The sequence below is a fragment of the Chanodichthys erythropterus genome, chromosome 12 (assembly GCF_024489055.1).
Source record: "Chanodichthys erythropterus isolate Z2021 chromosome 12, ASM2448905v1, whole genome shotgun sequence".
In the NCBI taxonomy this organism is placed as follows: Eukaryota; Metazoa; Chordata; class Actinopteri; order Cypriniformes; family Xenocyprididae; genus Chanodichthys; species Chanodichthys erythropterus.
Genome location: NC_090232.1, coordinates 20633691 through 20649831, shown reverse-complemented (window position 1 = coordinate 20649831; position 16141 = coordinate 20633691). Strand labels below are relative to the sequence as shown.

At 38.9% G+C, this 16141-nt stretch overlaps 1 protein-coding gene across 3 annotated transcripts in view; it reads left to right on the top strand.

Annotated features, from left to right (window-relative positions):
* sh3d19 (SH3 domain containing 19) overlaps positions 1-15930 on the top strand; it is a 32172-nt gene extending 16242 nt beyond the window's left edge. For 2 of the 3 annotated variants that reach the window (XM_067403618.1, XM_067403616.1), the window contains exons 3-20: positions 63-103; positions 498-543; positions 1281-1416; positions 3422-3602; positions 3688-4599; positions 4711-4824; positions 7815-7903; positions 8662-8702; positions 8903-9143; positions 10394-10462; positions 10596-10739; positions 10877-10952; positions 11194-11324; positions 11833-11903; positions 12076-12302; positions 13755-13801; positions 14573-14759; positions 14873-15930. In XM_067403618.1, the coding sequence (XP_067259719.1) occupies positions 63-103; positions 498-543; positions 1281-1416; positions 3422-3602; positions 3688-4599; positions 4711-4824; positions 7815-7903; positions 8662-8702; positions 8903-9143; positions 10394-10462; positions 10596-10739; positions 10877-10952; positions 11194-11324; positions 11833-11903; positions 12076-12302; positions 13755-13801; positions 14573-14759; positions 14873-14889 (2770 nt within the window). In that variant the 3' untranslated portion in view covers positions 14890-15930. The remainder of the gene's footprint in view (positions 1-62; positions 104-497; positions 544-1280; positions 1417-3421; positions 3603-3687; positions 4600-4710; positions 4825-7814; positions 7904-8661; positions 8703-8902; positions 9144-10393; positions 10463-10595; positions 10740-10876; positions 10953-11193; positions 11325-11832; positions 11904-12075; positions 12303-13754; positions 13802-14572; positions 14760-14872) is intronic. The other variant, XM_067403617.1, reaches the window with a different exon arrangement.
* Positions 15931-16141: the final 211 nt, after the last annotated feature.

Genomic DNA, 16141 nt, shown 5'->3' with positions numbered 1-16141 from the left:
TGGCGATAAATCTTGCTTTTTTTAATGTCAATATCTGTTTTTTGTTCCATTCATGTTTTTAGTCAAGGACCCCTTTCTTCAATCAAAGCAGCCTTTAAGAGAAGTGAGTAGCTTGTGGCATAAATCTAGGTTTACTTTACTTTCATACATAGATATATATAATTACAGGAAGATACATTGTAATAATGTCATGTTTTTACATTATACATGGTGAAACAAAAAGAATCCCGCAAGCTATCTACTTGCAAAATCGTAAAAAAAAAAAAAATGTTATTAGCAACGCTTCGATCGCATGATCTTCATCAGGCAATAAAATTTATATACGGTTTTGCAAGTAGATGGTGTGCGGGATTCTTTTTGTTTTTTCCGAAATTTGACTTTATTGGTCTTCTCTCCAACGCACCTATCCATTACCTACAGGTGTGCGACGCTAATTGATAATACATTATACATGGTAAAATGTGTCATAAAATGCTGAATGCTGTAAAATCTTCCAGCTTCTGCAAGAGCTCTCTCACAACCAGACTGCTCCAGGGAAAGAAGGTGAGCTTATTGTAACTATTTTGGCCATTTTGACACTTTAATTTGTATGATGACTTTTATATAGGAAGTGGTTGGAAGCTATCATGATATGCCAAAGCCTGATTCAAACTCACATCTCTTGTGTGACCAACATGGTTCAATGTTTTGGAGAACATGTGTGAACTGCTAGGCTACTACTCTGTCAATATAAAACACTTAATCAGTCTCATATGCTCACATATTTTTGTGTTGGATACAGTTGCCACGATAGACAATATTATCCATTTATAACCTATTCAGATATGTGGTTACAATTTAGAATATTAGAGAGAAAAACAAAAAGAGTACACTCTAAAAACTGCTGGGTTAAATATGGACAAAACCAAGGATTGGGTTGTTTTCACCCAGCCATTTTTTTTTTTCAACCAATTTTGGATTTATTTTTTTAGCCAGCAATATAGTAATATAGTAAAAGGCGTGTTTTTGCTCACCCTCAAATATGGGCAAATTTGTGGGGTATTTTAAGCTGAAACTTGACCAGACCAGAGACTTATATTACATCATGTGAAAGAGGGCATAATAGGTGCCCTTTAACCCAACCTGCTGGGTTTGTCCATATTTTACCCAGCTTGTTTTTTTTTTAACTCAGCATTTTTTAGAGTGAAAGCCACAAGACTGGTTGTATAGCTGTGCTTTGAAATTTGTGTACAGTACATTCATATCTATTAAGAAAAATCTGTTGTTGATTCTGTTTTCAGGCGTCCAGAGATAACCATCCTATCAGCAGAGCCGTTAACAGCCACTTCTTGGTATTCAGGGGCGTCTGGCAGATTTCCATCCACAGCTTTCACGACACAACCAATCTGGAATGAGAGTGCACTGACCTCTGCTCAGGTGCAGTGATTTATAACACTATATCAAGTTCAGCATTTGTCATTAACAAACAGTTGTGCCAGACAGGGTTGTGGATTCTCTTTGTTTACTTAGCATGTCTTTACTTTTACTTTTTAAAGCATGGCCATTTTGTCCCTGTGTTTGAGAGACTAACACATAACCACATTGATTATAGAACGAGTCCAACAATGTACTATATAGACCAATTCACGCTGCACCGACAGACGGCAACAGACTCTTTGTCAGATCAGTGAGTTACCCCTGTTGACATCTGTTGCCATCTGTTGGAGCTTGTTTTGACTGATTGAACATGTTGAATTGCCAATGGTCAGGTCACGGAATGTGGAGTTGGTATATACTGTAATCTGCTGATTGTCCACGTTGGTCAGTGTCTGTCGGTGCAGGGTGAATTGGCCTTAAAGGGATAGTTCACCCAAAAATGAAAATTCTGTCATCATTTACTCCCCCTTGTTCCAAACTTGTATGAATTTTCTAACAATGGGGGCGATATGCTGCTTGGTTACAAACATTCTTACAAATATCTTCCTTTGTGTACAACAGAACAAAGAAATGTATACAGGTTTGGAACAACTTGAGGTAAATGATGGCAGAATTTTAATTTTTGGGTGAACTATCCCTTTAAGACTTCCACTGTCATACTGTGGTGAAATCAGTGTTGTTATTGTTAACTAAAACTGGAACTATTAAAAAACTGAAACAAAGCTGAAATAAAGTAAAATATAAATATCAAATGAAAAACTTAAACAACTTAAAAAAAAAACTTAAATGAAAATTAGAAATTAAGCTGAACTTAGTAAAATAAGTTAAAGTACTAAAATGACTTAAACTGAAATAAAATAAAATATAAAAGCTAATTGAAAATATTCTGCACAGATATTCTATGATATCTGCACATACGGCATTTTTAAATGTTATCATTTTTGTACATGGAAGATTCAGGGCCTTTTTTAAATGTTTAAATTTTTACATTTTTAAAATACAAGTATTTTCATGTTATAGCTGATAACTGATACATTTTTAATAAAATATACTACTGTCTATAAGCAAATAAAATACACACTTAAAAACAAAAATATATATGATGCTGTATGCTCAAGTGAATTCCACAACATCATAATGTACAGTATGTAAATATTCAATATCGGCTAATATGTGAGGATTAATGTACATCCAGCCAGTTGTTATCTCAGAATAAACCCCGACAGGGTGATCAGGGTCTTCTATCAGCCTGAAGGGATTTATTCAGAGATAACAACCAGCTGGATGTACATTATCCCGCTTATTACACGGCTACTTTCAACATAAGTAAATAATTAGACATGAAATGTTGATCTGAGTTTAAATATATTTTATTAACTCTTTAAACGCAAAGCTTCAGCAGAGAGAGCAGTTGCTAGCATGGCAAGTTCAAACTAGACGGACACTTAAGGGATATACAGTACAGTCACACCACTTATTAAATGGCATTTCAACACATAAATAATTATGGGGAAAAGAGGTATTGATCTGAGATGAAACTGTACAAAACAATAGTCACAAAATGGCAGCAGCTGTGTTTGTATGAAACAAGGGCGAGTCCACGATACTGGATGACATAATTAGATGACTGTACACAAAATATTGATTTGACTGGGTTTTAATATTTTATTAGCGCACCAAACACAAAACTTAGACGAAGAAAAAAACATTCCTAGCAAGTGTATAGCACTGCAGATGAGCCTGTGTTATCTGTTTTCAGTGGTTGTTATCGGGGAATAACATATCGGGAATACCGCTGGATGACGCGATTGACCAATCAGAATAAAGTATTCCACAGAACCATGTAACAATTATAAATAAAATACCGATATGGTGCCAATATATTGTGCATCCCTACTTTTTTCCATACTCTGGGAAAAAAGAACTCTATGTTTTCTGCACACTCGTGCCGTGTTTGCTTGGCTTGATGCTTGCGTTTGAGTGATTGCCTTCTCTCATGCTTCAGCTCCCACCATCCTATGAGCAGGTGATCAAGGAGAAGACCCAGGAGCAGGTTACCACACCTTCACCATCTCCACGGCACTCATACACAACAACTATTGCCACACAGACTGACTCACTAGAGGAGAATGCCACATGTCAAGATTCCTGCCCGTCCCTGCAGCTGAACCAACAGCCCATTGGAGGTTAGTCCATACAGACAAGGTTTGGAGTGCACAAATCAATGTGAACCATAAATTGATACTCAGTGTTTGGTCTTTACTGTTTCAGTGAAGCAGCCAAAAAAACCACCTCGGCCATCATTGCCTTATAAACCCATTCCGCAAGAAACTCAAACCAGGTCCCCGATATCCACTCCCAACTCCCAGCTCACTGGTGATATAGCCCTAGCCCCACGCCCGGTGCCTCAGCCTCGCTCCAAAAAAACCCTGAGCCCAACCAACCACATCAATGTGCAACCTCTGATACCACTGCAAGACAGCTGGGAAGTTTGTCCTGTAACCCCTGTGGAAAGTTCTGAAGCCCATTCAGGCAAGTATCTGAAGGATCTCTTAGATGTCTTCAGCTCTGAACCTCAAGGTGAACTGAGTAACCCTGTCAACATTCAGAGAGAGCAGACAAGCCAAACTAAAGAGAACCAAAGTGAAAACATGACCTCCCTCCACAGTGACCGCAACATCCGATCAAGAATCCAGGCCTTTGAAAGTCAATCTAGCACACAGAATGATGAAACTTCTGTGCCTTTCCCCCGTCCTCGAAAAACTTTCCCTAAACCTCCTGTGCTGGCACCAAAACCCTCCATTGCCCCCCGGCCCTCTGTCAAAAAGCCCAAAGAAGAGGAATTTCCACAATTTGACAGTCACCTATACGAAGAGGTCATTGCACCACCTATGCCAGCTCCAAGACCTCAGCTTTTTAAAAAAACATCCTTAGACTCAAGAGATGAGTCCGACTCTCAGCCTCCCTTTAGGATGGCCCTCATTCCTCCATCGCGACCTTCATTGGTCAAAGTTAAGAATGTAAGTTCCCAAGATGAAGAAGTGGTATTGAAAGGACCTCCCCCGCCACTCAGGCCCAGCAAAGACCTGCTGAACCTCAACAACCACAACTCCACTGCACTTCTGTCTAATATCACATCCACAGCGAACAAGCTAAGCAATGACTATGTGGATACTCCCATTAGTAAGTTTTAAGGACCACAATACAGTGCAAAAAAAAAAAACATTCAACAGGTATTAAATATGTATACATAAATTGAGTAATGTATATATAATTAATGTATCTCTGTCACAGATCACTCTCCCACTAATACTGCCCGTCAAGTAGGATTCACCTACATGGGAGCAAGCGCGCAGGGAGTGACTAGGAGACCCACAGTCATCAGAGTCCCCAGTAAAACTGAAAAAAGTGAGTCATTATTATTAACCATTGTAATCATATGTGAGGCGCTATTTAAAAGTGCCTATGTGCTTTTAATACACATTCATCACCTACTATTTGTACAGTGTTTAAAGTGTAAAATTGGAAAAATAATGACAACTTGACAATTTGTTAAAAGACCATTCCTGGTAAAAAGCATAGTTTACCCAAAAATGTTGTTTCAGATAGCTTTTACATACCACATAGTAACCATTGCTGTCAAGCTGCAAACATCTTCTGAAGTCATATGATCGCTTTGTGTGAGGAAAAGACTTAAGTGTTATACAGTCATAATATTCCCCTTTGCTGCAGCTCTTAAATCTCAAATCTTACCCATTCCATTATTGTAAGGTGTGTGGGTGTACTAAACGTACGACGCAGGAGATTCAGAACAGTAAATAGCCTTTTAATAAGTCCAAAAGAAGCACGTAAGAAAACTCGAGAGATAGAGTCGAAGTCAGAGTACAGGCAAAGGATCGAGGCAGGCAGCAATGGGTCGTAAAACAGGAATCAGGCAGAAACAGTAACTAACAGGCAGACAGGGAAATAACGCTTAGAATTGTACACAGAGTAAAAGGCATAAAAGGAACAGCTAGGGAGGGGGGGGTGGGTGCACTGGAGACTAGCATGTAGACAGGAACGGGGTCCCCAATGCAGATCCAGGAACTTGGGCGGCCACGGCGGGTCAGGAGCCTCGGGCGGCCACGGCGGGTCAGGAGCCTCGGGCGGCCACGGCGGGTCAGGAGCCTCGGGCGGCCACGGCGGGTCAGGAACCTCGGGCGGCCACGGCGGGTCAGGAACCTCGGGCGGCCACGGCGGGTCAGGAACCTCGGGCGGCCACGGCGGGTCAGGAGCCTCGGGCGGCCACGGCGGGTCAGGAGCCTCGGGCGGCCACGGCGGGTACGGTGGCTCGGGTGGGCACGGCAGGTCAGGTGGTTTGGGCAACCACGGCAGGTCAGGTGGTTTGGGCAACCACAGCAGGTTAGGTGGCTTGGGCAACCACGGCAGGTTGGGCAGCCGCAGCAAGAAAGAGTCCATAGATGGCCACGGCGGGTCAGAGTCCATTAATGGCCATAATAAGTTGCAGTCCAAAGGTGGCCGGGCACGGTCCCCACCCACAAGCTCTCCAGCCTTAGGTATACTGAAGTATACCCCCCCCCCAAAGTTCTTGGGGATTTCAACGGGGTCCGTAGCGGGTTCGTGGGCAAGGAGTTCGGGTGGCGCCAGCAGGGCAAGGCGTTTGGGCGGCGCCGGCAGGGCAAGATGCTTGAGTGGCGCTGGCAGAGCAAGAAGTTTGGGCAGTGCTGGCAGAGCACGACACTTGGGCAGAGCAGGAGAGACCTCTGGAGTGGTCTCTTCCGAGGATGAGGTGATGGTTCACCGGTTGGAGCGGGTTCTGGAGCAGACTCACTGGCTGAAGCAGGTTCTGGAGCGGACTCAATGGCTGGAACGCCCCCTACATCAAAGCAGCCATTTTTGTCCATCGCGTCCAGGGTGCTTGAGTGCGTTGCACCAGACGAACTTGAAAGCGTTGCAAGCGGTAAACCTGAGTGCGTAGTGACCGGCAGGCTTGAGTGCAAAGCGGCCGGCGTAGGTTTCGTAATGCCCGCTGCTCGTGCCGAAGTCAACGGTGAATCAGCCACACAGGAACGCAACACTCTCCGCTCCCAGACTGATCTAGAGACGTGACGTTGCTCTGGGCGATCAGCGGAAACTCGACGTGGCTCTGGGCGATTAGCGGAGACATGGACTGGTGTCATTGTGATGGTAGCCGCCATTTTGTTAGTGTCCACTGGTGCAGCGGCCATTACGTGATCCAGCGTGGCGTCGTGTTCCTCCGCGACACCCACGGTAAAGGAAGATCCGCTCAGTTGCAAAGCCAGCTCAATATATTGTTCTAATGTCCCGTCTGGCTTATGTAATGGCATAACGGATCTGAGCGGTTCAGACAGTCCTCCGTGAAAGAATATCATAAGACATACCTCGTCAAAGCAAGTCAAATGCGCCAGTCCAATAAAGTCCGTGACATAATCCTCTATGGATCTGTCTCCTTGTTGGAGTCGTATTAGCTGGGCAGATGGGTTCATGGTGGACATGACAGGAACACTCACAAAAGCTGCTGGATCTGTGTTGGCGAAGTCTTCTGTAATGATCGGAGACTCAGGCAGGGGAGAAGCAGAAACAGTAACTAACAGGCAGACAGGGAAATAACGCTTAAAATTTTACACAGAGGCAACAAGACTTCGCCATCAAGTGAAGAGTGTGTGAGTCTTTTATAGTCCAGGTAATGCGTGGCAGCTGGGTGTGGTGATTAGTGTAGTGATTGGTGGCATGAGTGCAGGTGATTAGCAGAGAGGATTATGGGGAATGAAGTCTGGGAAGTGACAGGAACAGACGGTGATCATGACATAAATGTACTAATATGCTTTTTTTCCCAAAAAATGTTCTCTCCCATTCAAAAGTTTGTGGTCGGCAATCAAGCAGTCATGATTACTCAAACTCTTTAATGTCTCATGATGCTTCACAGATCATTATATTATGCTCATTTGGTGATCATGAAACATTTCTAATTTTTATCAATGTTGAAAGCAGTTGTGCTACTTAAGAATTTTGTGAAAACCATGATATTTGTTTTTAGAAATTAAACAGCTTGAACAGCTTTCTATTTATCAAACATCTTTTAAATGAACAGCTTTCGTTGGAAATAAATTTTAAAAAAAAACTTTTATGACAATGTAAAAGTCTTTACTGTCACTTTTAATCAATTTAATGCATCTTTGCTAAATAAAAATATTAAATTTTGGGTTTTCCCAAAACGTAATATTTTTTTCCCCCCGAAAAAAAAAGTCTAACCAAACTTTTGCTGTATGTGCTTCAGTGTAATGAATGAAAAGTTACCAAAACGTACTGTAATATTCTACATAAAAAGAAATATGATGCATTGTTGCATGGTAAGTGAATGGATTTCTGCTTTTCAGACCCTGAAGAAATGGCAGATTTTCCCCCTCCTTTACCTGTACAGAAACCTGTGGGCGGCCCACCTACACCTGCTAAACCCGCTCGAAAAGTAAGACCTTAAAAAAGCTACATCAGCTGGTCTTTCCGAGCAACAGCTGTGCAACAAGCACTAAAGCAGTAGGCGATTAGAATAAAATGCTGTCTTAAAATGTCAGCCGACCTCACAAGGTCAGTTACTAGACTCTTGAGATTTGTGACATTTGAAACATCTTTTCTTTTTGACACCAGAGATGTCAAAGAGAGCAGAACAGAACAAAAGGGACTTTTCTTTGTTTTCTTTTTCCTCTTTTTCCTCAGTTCTGAAACATACTCTGCAAGTACGTGAATACAGATGCTTCTAGCTATTCTCGATTTTGCGTATTAGTGTTACATTTATTGCCAAGTATACACTCTATAATGGAAATAAGCGTAAACTGCCTTCTTCTATGGCCAGTTTCCCTCTTTCAAGTCAACTATTATCATGATGAAGCAACAGTTTAAAAAGAATTTTGCTGAGCAAGTTCAAACTTAATGTTTACATCTGTCTACCAGAAGAATAATAATAACATCCTTTTTTAGTACTGATGTTGTTACTGCCACAACGGCACACACTTGTGATAAGTTGGCCAAGTATTCATGTCTGCCTTTGTGTAATTGCGTAAAATGTTTCTGACTTTGATCTGTCAAAAAAAAAAAAAACCTTCTATTGAAAATGTAAATTTTATTCCATGATTTATTCTGTATTTACATTGTTACTGTACAAATTATGTCTTGAAAGAAAACAATGACTTGAATATTAATTTTTTGTTCATGATTTCCCCCCCCCAGGACTCCTTCAGTTTCTCATTTGACACATCTCTTCCACCACGGTAACTGAATCCTGTATTTATCCACAGGTGTCCTTGTATCGGTTTCTCACATTCAACCTTATGAATGTGCCTTTATGCGTTTTTCTTTTCATGGTTGGTTGGTTTGGCTGTATGAGCCAGTGAATAAAGAGTTTCAATGCTGACAACATGTGGACACTTCTTGTACTGTGACCTTAAATTCTGGGTAAATAATATTTCAGGCCCAGTGGAGGAAAGGTTCTGCCTCCTCGCCCACCACCAGCTAAAACAGGCCCGGGAAGACCACCTCCTCCACGAAGAGATGGCTCCCAACGTCGTCCCTCAGATCCAGGACCTTCGCAAATAGTACCAGCAAAACAACAGCAACCTCAATGGCAGCAACAAAACCGCAGAGCTTCGAAAAAAGGACCTGCTCTACCACCTAGACCCAACCCAGGACATCGTCTTTACAACAAATACACTGTGAGATGTTATTTAACTTGCATTATTTTCTTGATTTCTAGATTTTCATTCAAGAAAAAAATAAAACATTGTTTTGGTTGTGCTTCGGCTCTGCTCCTCTGCGCAGAGGAATGTGGTTTGCGGCACTGGTGTACATATGGAAATCTAAAAGAGATGTCATCTGAGCAGGTTCCATAATCTTACACTTGTATTTGACTTGCAAACATTGATGTTTTTAAATAAATCACAACAAAAGTTTACATGAAAAGTCCTTGAAGGTTTAGTTCACACAAATTTAATTTCTGTCAATAATTACTCCTCTTCGTTCATCTTCAGAACACAAATTAAGATTTTTTTTATGAAATCCAAGAGGTTTTTTATTTATACCTAATAGAAAGCAACATAATTACCCTCATTCAAATTGTTCTCTACCCTGTATGAGCCGGCGTTCGGACGTAAACAAGGAAGCGCTGAACTGCGTTCACTGCTTCAGCTGCATACGAGTCTGACAGGGTAGAGAAGAATTTGTTGAATAAAGTTGTTATTTTTGTTTTGTTTTTGCACACAAAAAGTATTCTGGTCGCTTCATAACATTAACAAGAAAAAAATGTAGTGCGAGACTTGATTTTGTCCATCGGGAATTGATTGGATCATTGGATCTCATGTGAATGACAGGTTGTCCTGCCTTTGTGCCAGTAAACACGTCATAAGCAAAGAGAAGAGATGTCATTGCAAGTGGGAGGAAAAGTTATTTTGATTTAAGATTACTAAGGCACATGAATTAAAAATATATATAATTGTGTGCACGGGTAAATCATTTGTAATATATACTGCATTATATTCAATAAAATAAAACAAGAATGGTCAATTTTGATTTCATGGTGACTATCATTAGATATAATGATTGCTAGTATGATAAGGTCAAATGTTACAATGAACTCATGCTACTGTTAAGAGAGCTACATGGCTTCCTATCAGTCCAGTAAAATATCTTACCTGTAAAAAAAAAAAAAAAAAAAAGTCGCTTTTGAATTCTTTCAAACCTCGGAATCTCTGAAAAGCCAAGGCAATGTTGGTTCAGGTTTTATTACACAGGCGAATGACGTATATATGCATTTTTTCCTGGGTCCTTTATGGGTAAAGTAAAGACATGGTTTCGAAGATGGATTCTTTTTGCTCTCTGATTAATAAATTTTTTTAATCTTAGAGTATCTTTAATGATATTAAAGAAGAACTGAAAAAAATAATGCAATTCTATATTCTTTACACAGCTTGAGATCCCCCATGGTATCGCTGAGTTTGACTACAATGGCACTAACACTGGAGAGCTCTCCTTTCAGGTGACCTCAAAGTCAATAAATTCACATTAGCCCCATAGTGCCATCTTCTCAAGTTACTGTGGTTTATGTGTTGTTCTGTCAGTGAGTTTTAGTTGTTAGAAATGTAAGCATTTCCATCCTTTATTCCCTACAGAAAAATGAAGTCCTCGTCTTACTTGAAGAATTAGACAGCAAAACCTTTGAATGCCAAGCTGGAAACGCTAAGGGCACAGTGCAGAAAACACATATGAAGATTATCACACCCTTAACTAATTTACCCAGCAATCCATTACCACAGGTAATTAAAAAACTGAAGTTGAGTGGTTGTGATAATTTGCTAAAAAAGTGTATTATTGCTGAAAACTTTTACTAAACGTTTACTATCCTGTCTTGCAATATCAGCACACTATCTTGACTCTCAATGTGTTTCTACAGAAAAACAGTTCTTTTAGTGGCATGGTGGAAAATACTGGATCACTACAAGTGCAAGTCCTGTATGACTTCACTCCAGGTGAGACAGTTCTGTTCTGTGTAAGAAAACAAAGGTCTATTTTCCAAGCAAGATTAATGATGCATAGTGCTTTTTTGTGAAGGATAATCACCACATACAGTACTGTTTAATTTTGAATCTGTGAAATCATCCCCCCGGGTGTTCAGACTGTTAATTCATTAAGCATATCTCTTTTAAAATCTCAGTTTTGACACAGCTCTTAAAATAATCATACATGGTTATGTGTTTGTTTGTGTTTCAGAGGGGCCGGGAGAGCTGACTTTAAAGGCTGGAGATGTGGTGTCTAATGTAGAACAGCTGGACAGCGAGTGGTACATGGGAACATGCAGAAACATGTCTGGATTCTTCCCCATTAGCTATGTCAAGACACTGGTAAATATTGTATATGGAATTTTAGTAGATCAGTAGATGATGTCCCATGACTTATTTTAAAGCATTAGTAGAACAAATCCCATTTTGTTTTGTTATAAATAACTATTATATATGTTGAGTGAACATGCTTAATAAACTTTCAAAATGAAAAGATTTTAAATTATGAAATATATGCATCTCGCCCTTAAAATTATGAGAATTTTCTGTCCCATCCATGACTATCTAAAAAAATTTTCATGCAATACTAATATCATACACACAATAATTTATATTATTGGGACCCTTTCTATAGCAAGTGTATATAGTCTGATTAAATTTTTTAGTTTGTAAAAGTTTGACTTCCTAAGACTGACTTCCAACATTTTATCAATGAAGATTAAGCACCTCCTTTAACTGACCATTTGTTGAAAAAGAAAACCTGGACCTATTGTCTATACTATTTGTAGTACTGTTTGTGTAGGACTGATAAAAGTGATTAGTATCTAGTACCAATAATCTTGTTTTCCAGAACAATCCTAATATACCTGCGCCAGCATCCAGAAGTGAGTGGAAAACCAAACCATCTCCCCAGCCTGTCAGGTAAGTCATCCTCACAGGATTCGATTGTGAAAGCCCTATCACAAAATAAATGAACCAATTTCATTTGAAATTGGATCTTTTGCCATGTAAGATTGACATACATAAGTAGGCAATTAATCTGATAACCTTCAAAACACTCCAGTAATATTGTATGTCCCTGTGTTTTCCTCAGAGGCCCAAGGTGTGTTGCAAGGTTTGACTTTGACGGAGAGCAGAACGATGAGCTGTCATTTTCTGAAGGTGATGTGATTCTGCTCAAAGAATATGTTGAAGAGGAGTGGGCCCGTGGGGAAGTGAATGGCCATGTTGGCATTTTCCCTCTCAACTATGTGGAAGTGCTTGAGGATCTCCCTCCAGCCACAGTGCAGAAACCTGCTCCAAATAAGTTTGCCCTGCCTGGTAAGAGCCCAAAACAATATATCCATAAATTATACATATTTCATTTATTGTTTAAACATTTTGATCCAGATACTGCTGAGCGTTCATGGCTTATATATATACTAATACATTTTTAAACAACTTTGTCAACAACTACTTCTATTCTGCATTTGTAGAAAAACACTGAGGTTATAAAAATCATTGGATAAACAAGCTTTGTAAACTGAAGAAACATATACACAAAACACACCTTTCACACTCTCTCTTAAAGATTTGTCCAGCAGCAGACACATGCATCACTGGAGACTTGTGTCGTTTTCCTCAAATGTCATGAACAATTCCACCACAGTGCCATTTTCAACACATCTCACATTATGTGTTGTGTTTAATAGCATTCTGTAATGGAAATGACATTATAAACAATTTTTGAATAAAATGCCCAAGGCTTTTAAGGCTAGCTGGCATTCATAGTTAGCATTTTATGCATCATTAAAATGTCACACCATTACATAATTTGGCAAAATTACAGTTTGAGAAGAAATTACACACTATAAAAAAAAAAAAAACTATTCACATGTAATATTCATGACACTGGTTAGCAAGTAAAGTGACTTTTGAAAGTGCTTAGTAGTGGCAATATTGTTGAAATTATGTCAGCAATAAAAAACTGGGACAGTTGTGAATTGTATGAACATTTAAATGAATCATTCCACACAATAAATATTGAACGGATTTTCATATTTTAAAAGTAAAGGAATGTAACAAGGGAAAAATGACAAAATTTAGACATTTGAGAAGTAATAGAAGTGATATGCAATGTACATGGAAAAAAATAAACCCCAAATGATGCAATTCTGAAATGCCCTGAAACCAGAATTTTCAATTTGCCTCTCCAGTTTCATAAAACGTGCAGCACATTAAGTTCGCCCTAGAACTTCCATAATTCCAGCCATTTGTAGATTGCTAATCTTCATATAACACCAACAGTAAGTGGTAGATCAGTATCAGCATCAGTGTCTCTATGACTCGTGGGCCGCTCTCCCTATGGCGGGAATGTGAAGAATTCACCCTTCTGTTTGTGTTTCATTAAGGCCTGTATGAGACTGTGACCTCTATATCATTCATTACACTGCAGTGCACAGCCTTTTGAGGACAGCTGCTCCTCCTCTCTCTGGCTCATGGTGCAAATTTGCAGACATTAAATGTATAATAAAGTCAAATTCATTCATAAACTGCATTTGAGTGCAAGCTCTTCGAGGAATCAGTTGAGTTCACAAAATGAATTCAAATAATTGGCTGAATTGGGCTAGAATATATATAACTTAAGGACTTACAACAATCTTTAGTTTTTTTTATTTAAATTTAAAGCTGCACAGCATTTTGTAATGGATTGTACTATTTTTGTGTTGTTTGGTTACATAGCAATTCTCTGTTCTGGGCTACAGAACTAATATATTGTGTTTTATTTCTCAGGAAAGACTGGTCCGCCTAAAACACAAACGTCTTACAACGCCAGTGAGGTATTGTTTCCCCACTTGTCACATTGTCTCTTTTCTGGAGTAATGAAGTTGGCATGAAATGAAAATATTATGAACAATTCATCAATGCTTGTTTCGTTTGAGTGCACCACCCACATCTAAAAATCCAGTCAACAACTATTGCATGGAACCAGGTCCCCATCCTATACTTCCCCCCCCATAAAAATGAAATGTGTTGATGCCTAAAATTTAAAAAAATAAGAATAATCTGCCAATGGGATCAGAAAAAAGTAATCTTAAATCAAAGGTAAAACAGATTGTTTTTCTATTTAAGTATAAACTTAGTTTTAAGTACAAGACTTCAGAACAAGTCATTTTGCTTCTCAAGTAAATGTATCTTGATTTAAGAATGTTTAGACATTTGTCCTGGAAAATAAGTCAAAAAACTGAGAAAGAAAATCATTTCTTGCAGTGTTTGATATGGAAGAAAACACTTGTCGCTACTTCCATTCCATTGCCACTTTAAAGGGACAGTTCAGCCCAAAATTCTGTCATATGACATTCTAAACGTGTATAACTTACTCTGTTTTGTGGAATACAAAAGGAAAAAAACTAACAAAATGTTGATTCTGTGAATGGTGAACAAAAATGGCAAAAAAAAAAAAAAAAAACTGGTTTATTTTTGAATCCAACATTTTGAACCCAAACCCGATAGATTCTCGTACCTCTGGTTTTCAGATCGAAATGGACCATGAAGTGTTGAAGTGTGAAATGAAGTGTTCCATCTATGAGATGTCTGATGTATCTTTTTAGGCTGAATCTAATGGTGAAGAGTGGGCTGTGGCACTGTATGACTTCACAGAGGAGACAGAGGGGGACCTGCCCTTCCAGCAGGGAGACAGGATCCTGGTTACGGCTCACATAGATGATGAATGGTGGAGCGGAAGAATGAATGGCAGAGAAGGCTTCTTTCCCAAAGCCTTTGTAGAGGTTGTTACGGGTAAGTGGACAGGAGCGGGAAACAAACTTTTTCAGATTTTTTTTTCAGAATAAGATTTTATACACTACATAAGTATTAGCTTTTAATATTTGTACTTTTTCTCCTCTGTGCAGGTGGGAGGAAATGGTAATAGAATGATTCATCAGAGGCAGCATCAGGCAGCCCTTTGTGACTTGTTTCCAGTTTATTGTGTAATTTGTCTAATGTATTTATAAATGTGAACTTATTGTTAATATCCATTGTATCCTAAAAAATATATTCATGAACTGCTATGGGCGTTACTTGTCTGATCTATACTATATCTCAGCTTAGTTTTCTGTATACAGTATTAAGAGGGTTTTTTTTATATTGAGAATAAATAGAATATGTCATTTTTTAGACTGAAGAATTTTTAAACACTAAAGAGGCAAATGTCCAGTGCCATCTTGTATCCACACTGATTGACACATTTGTTTGGCTAATGGAGAATAGAGCAGTGGTTCTCTACCAGGGAACCAAAACAAACTTCCAAGAGGGTGCCGGATTAGTAAAAGTATTCAAAGTAATAAGATTATTAATATATTAAAGATAATCTAACTTCAAACATTGTGTTGGACAACCGGGGACCTTTGAGTCAAAAAGGTTGCGAACTGTAGAGTATTTCACCAGTTCTGTCTTCTGTCATGTGTAATTGACATTAGAAAGAGCAGATTATTCACTGTAAAGGGTTCCTAAATATTTTCCACACTCAAAAGTTCCAGACTTCCCTGTAACTTTTCCAGACCACATTTAAAATCTGATAAATGGTTTTAAAATCCAACTGTTAAACTGTGTTTTGTTACATTCTGACTTTGTATGCAATTATGCTGCCAAATAATTGCTGGAAAAGTGTAGTGACAGTGGATTTAAAAAATCTACACACCCCTGTTAAAGCTTTTTGAGATGTTAAAAATGCATCCAAATAAAATTATGACAGATCATTTTACACCTTTAATGTAATATTGAATCCAAATGGAAAACAAATGGAAACTTAAAATAGCTCCTGTTCCCAGATTTATCAAGCAAATAATGAACATGTAAAAAAGGGTCCTCCGTGACTTACAATGGGTCATGTTGCTCGAAATTCTTCGGAACTAATCACGTACAAAGTAATTATAATCCTCTGGTCATTATTTAAGTGATGCCAATCAACCCTAAATAAATCAGCTGTTTCTATTAGATTTTTTTTTTAGCATATTCTTGGTAACATCTTATTGTTGATTGCTATGCAAATTTCTGACAGGTTTTCCATTTATTGTGACATGGAATAGTGTGTCCCGGACAGCAATATTTAATAAATACATCACTGTAAAAAAATAATAAAATAAAATAAAAATGAATCATTGTCTGGCCAACTGAGATTT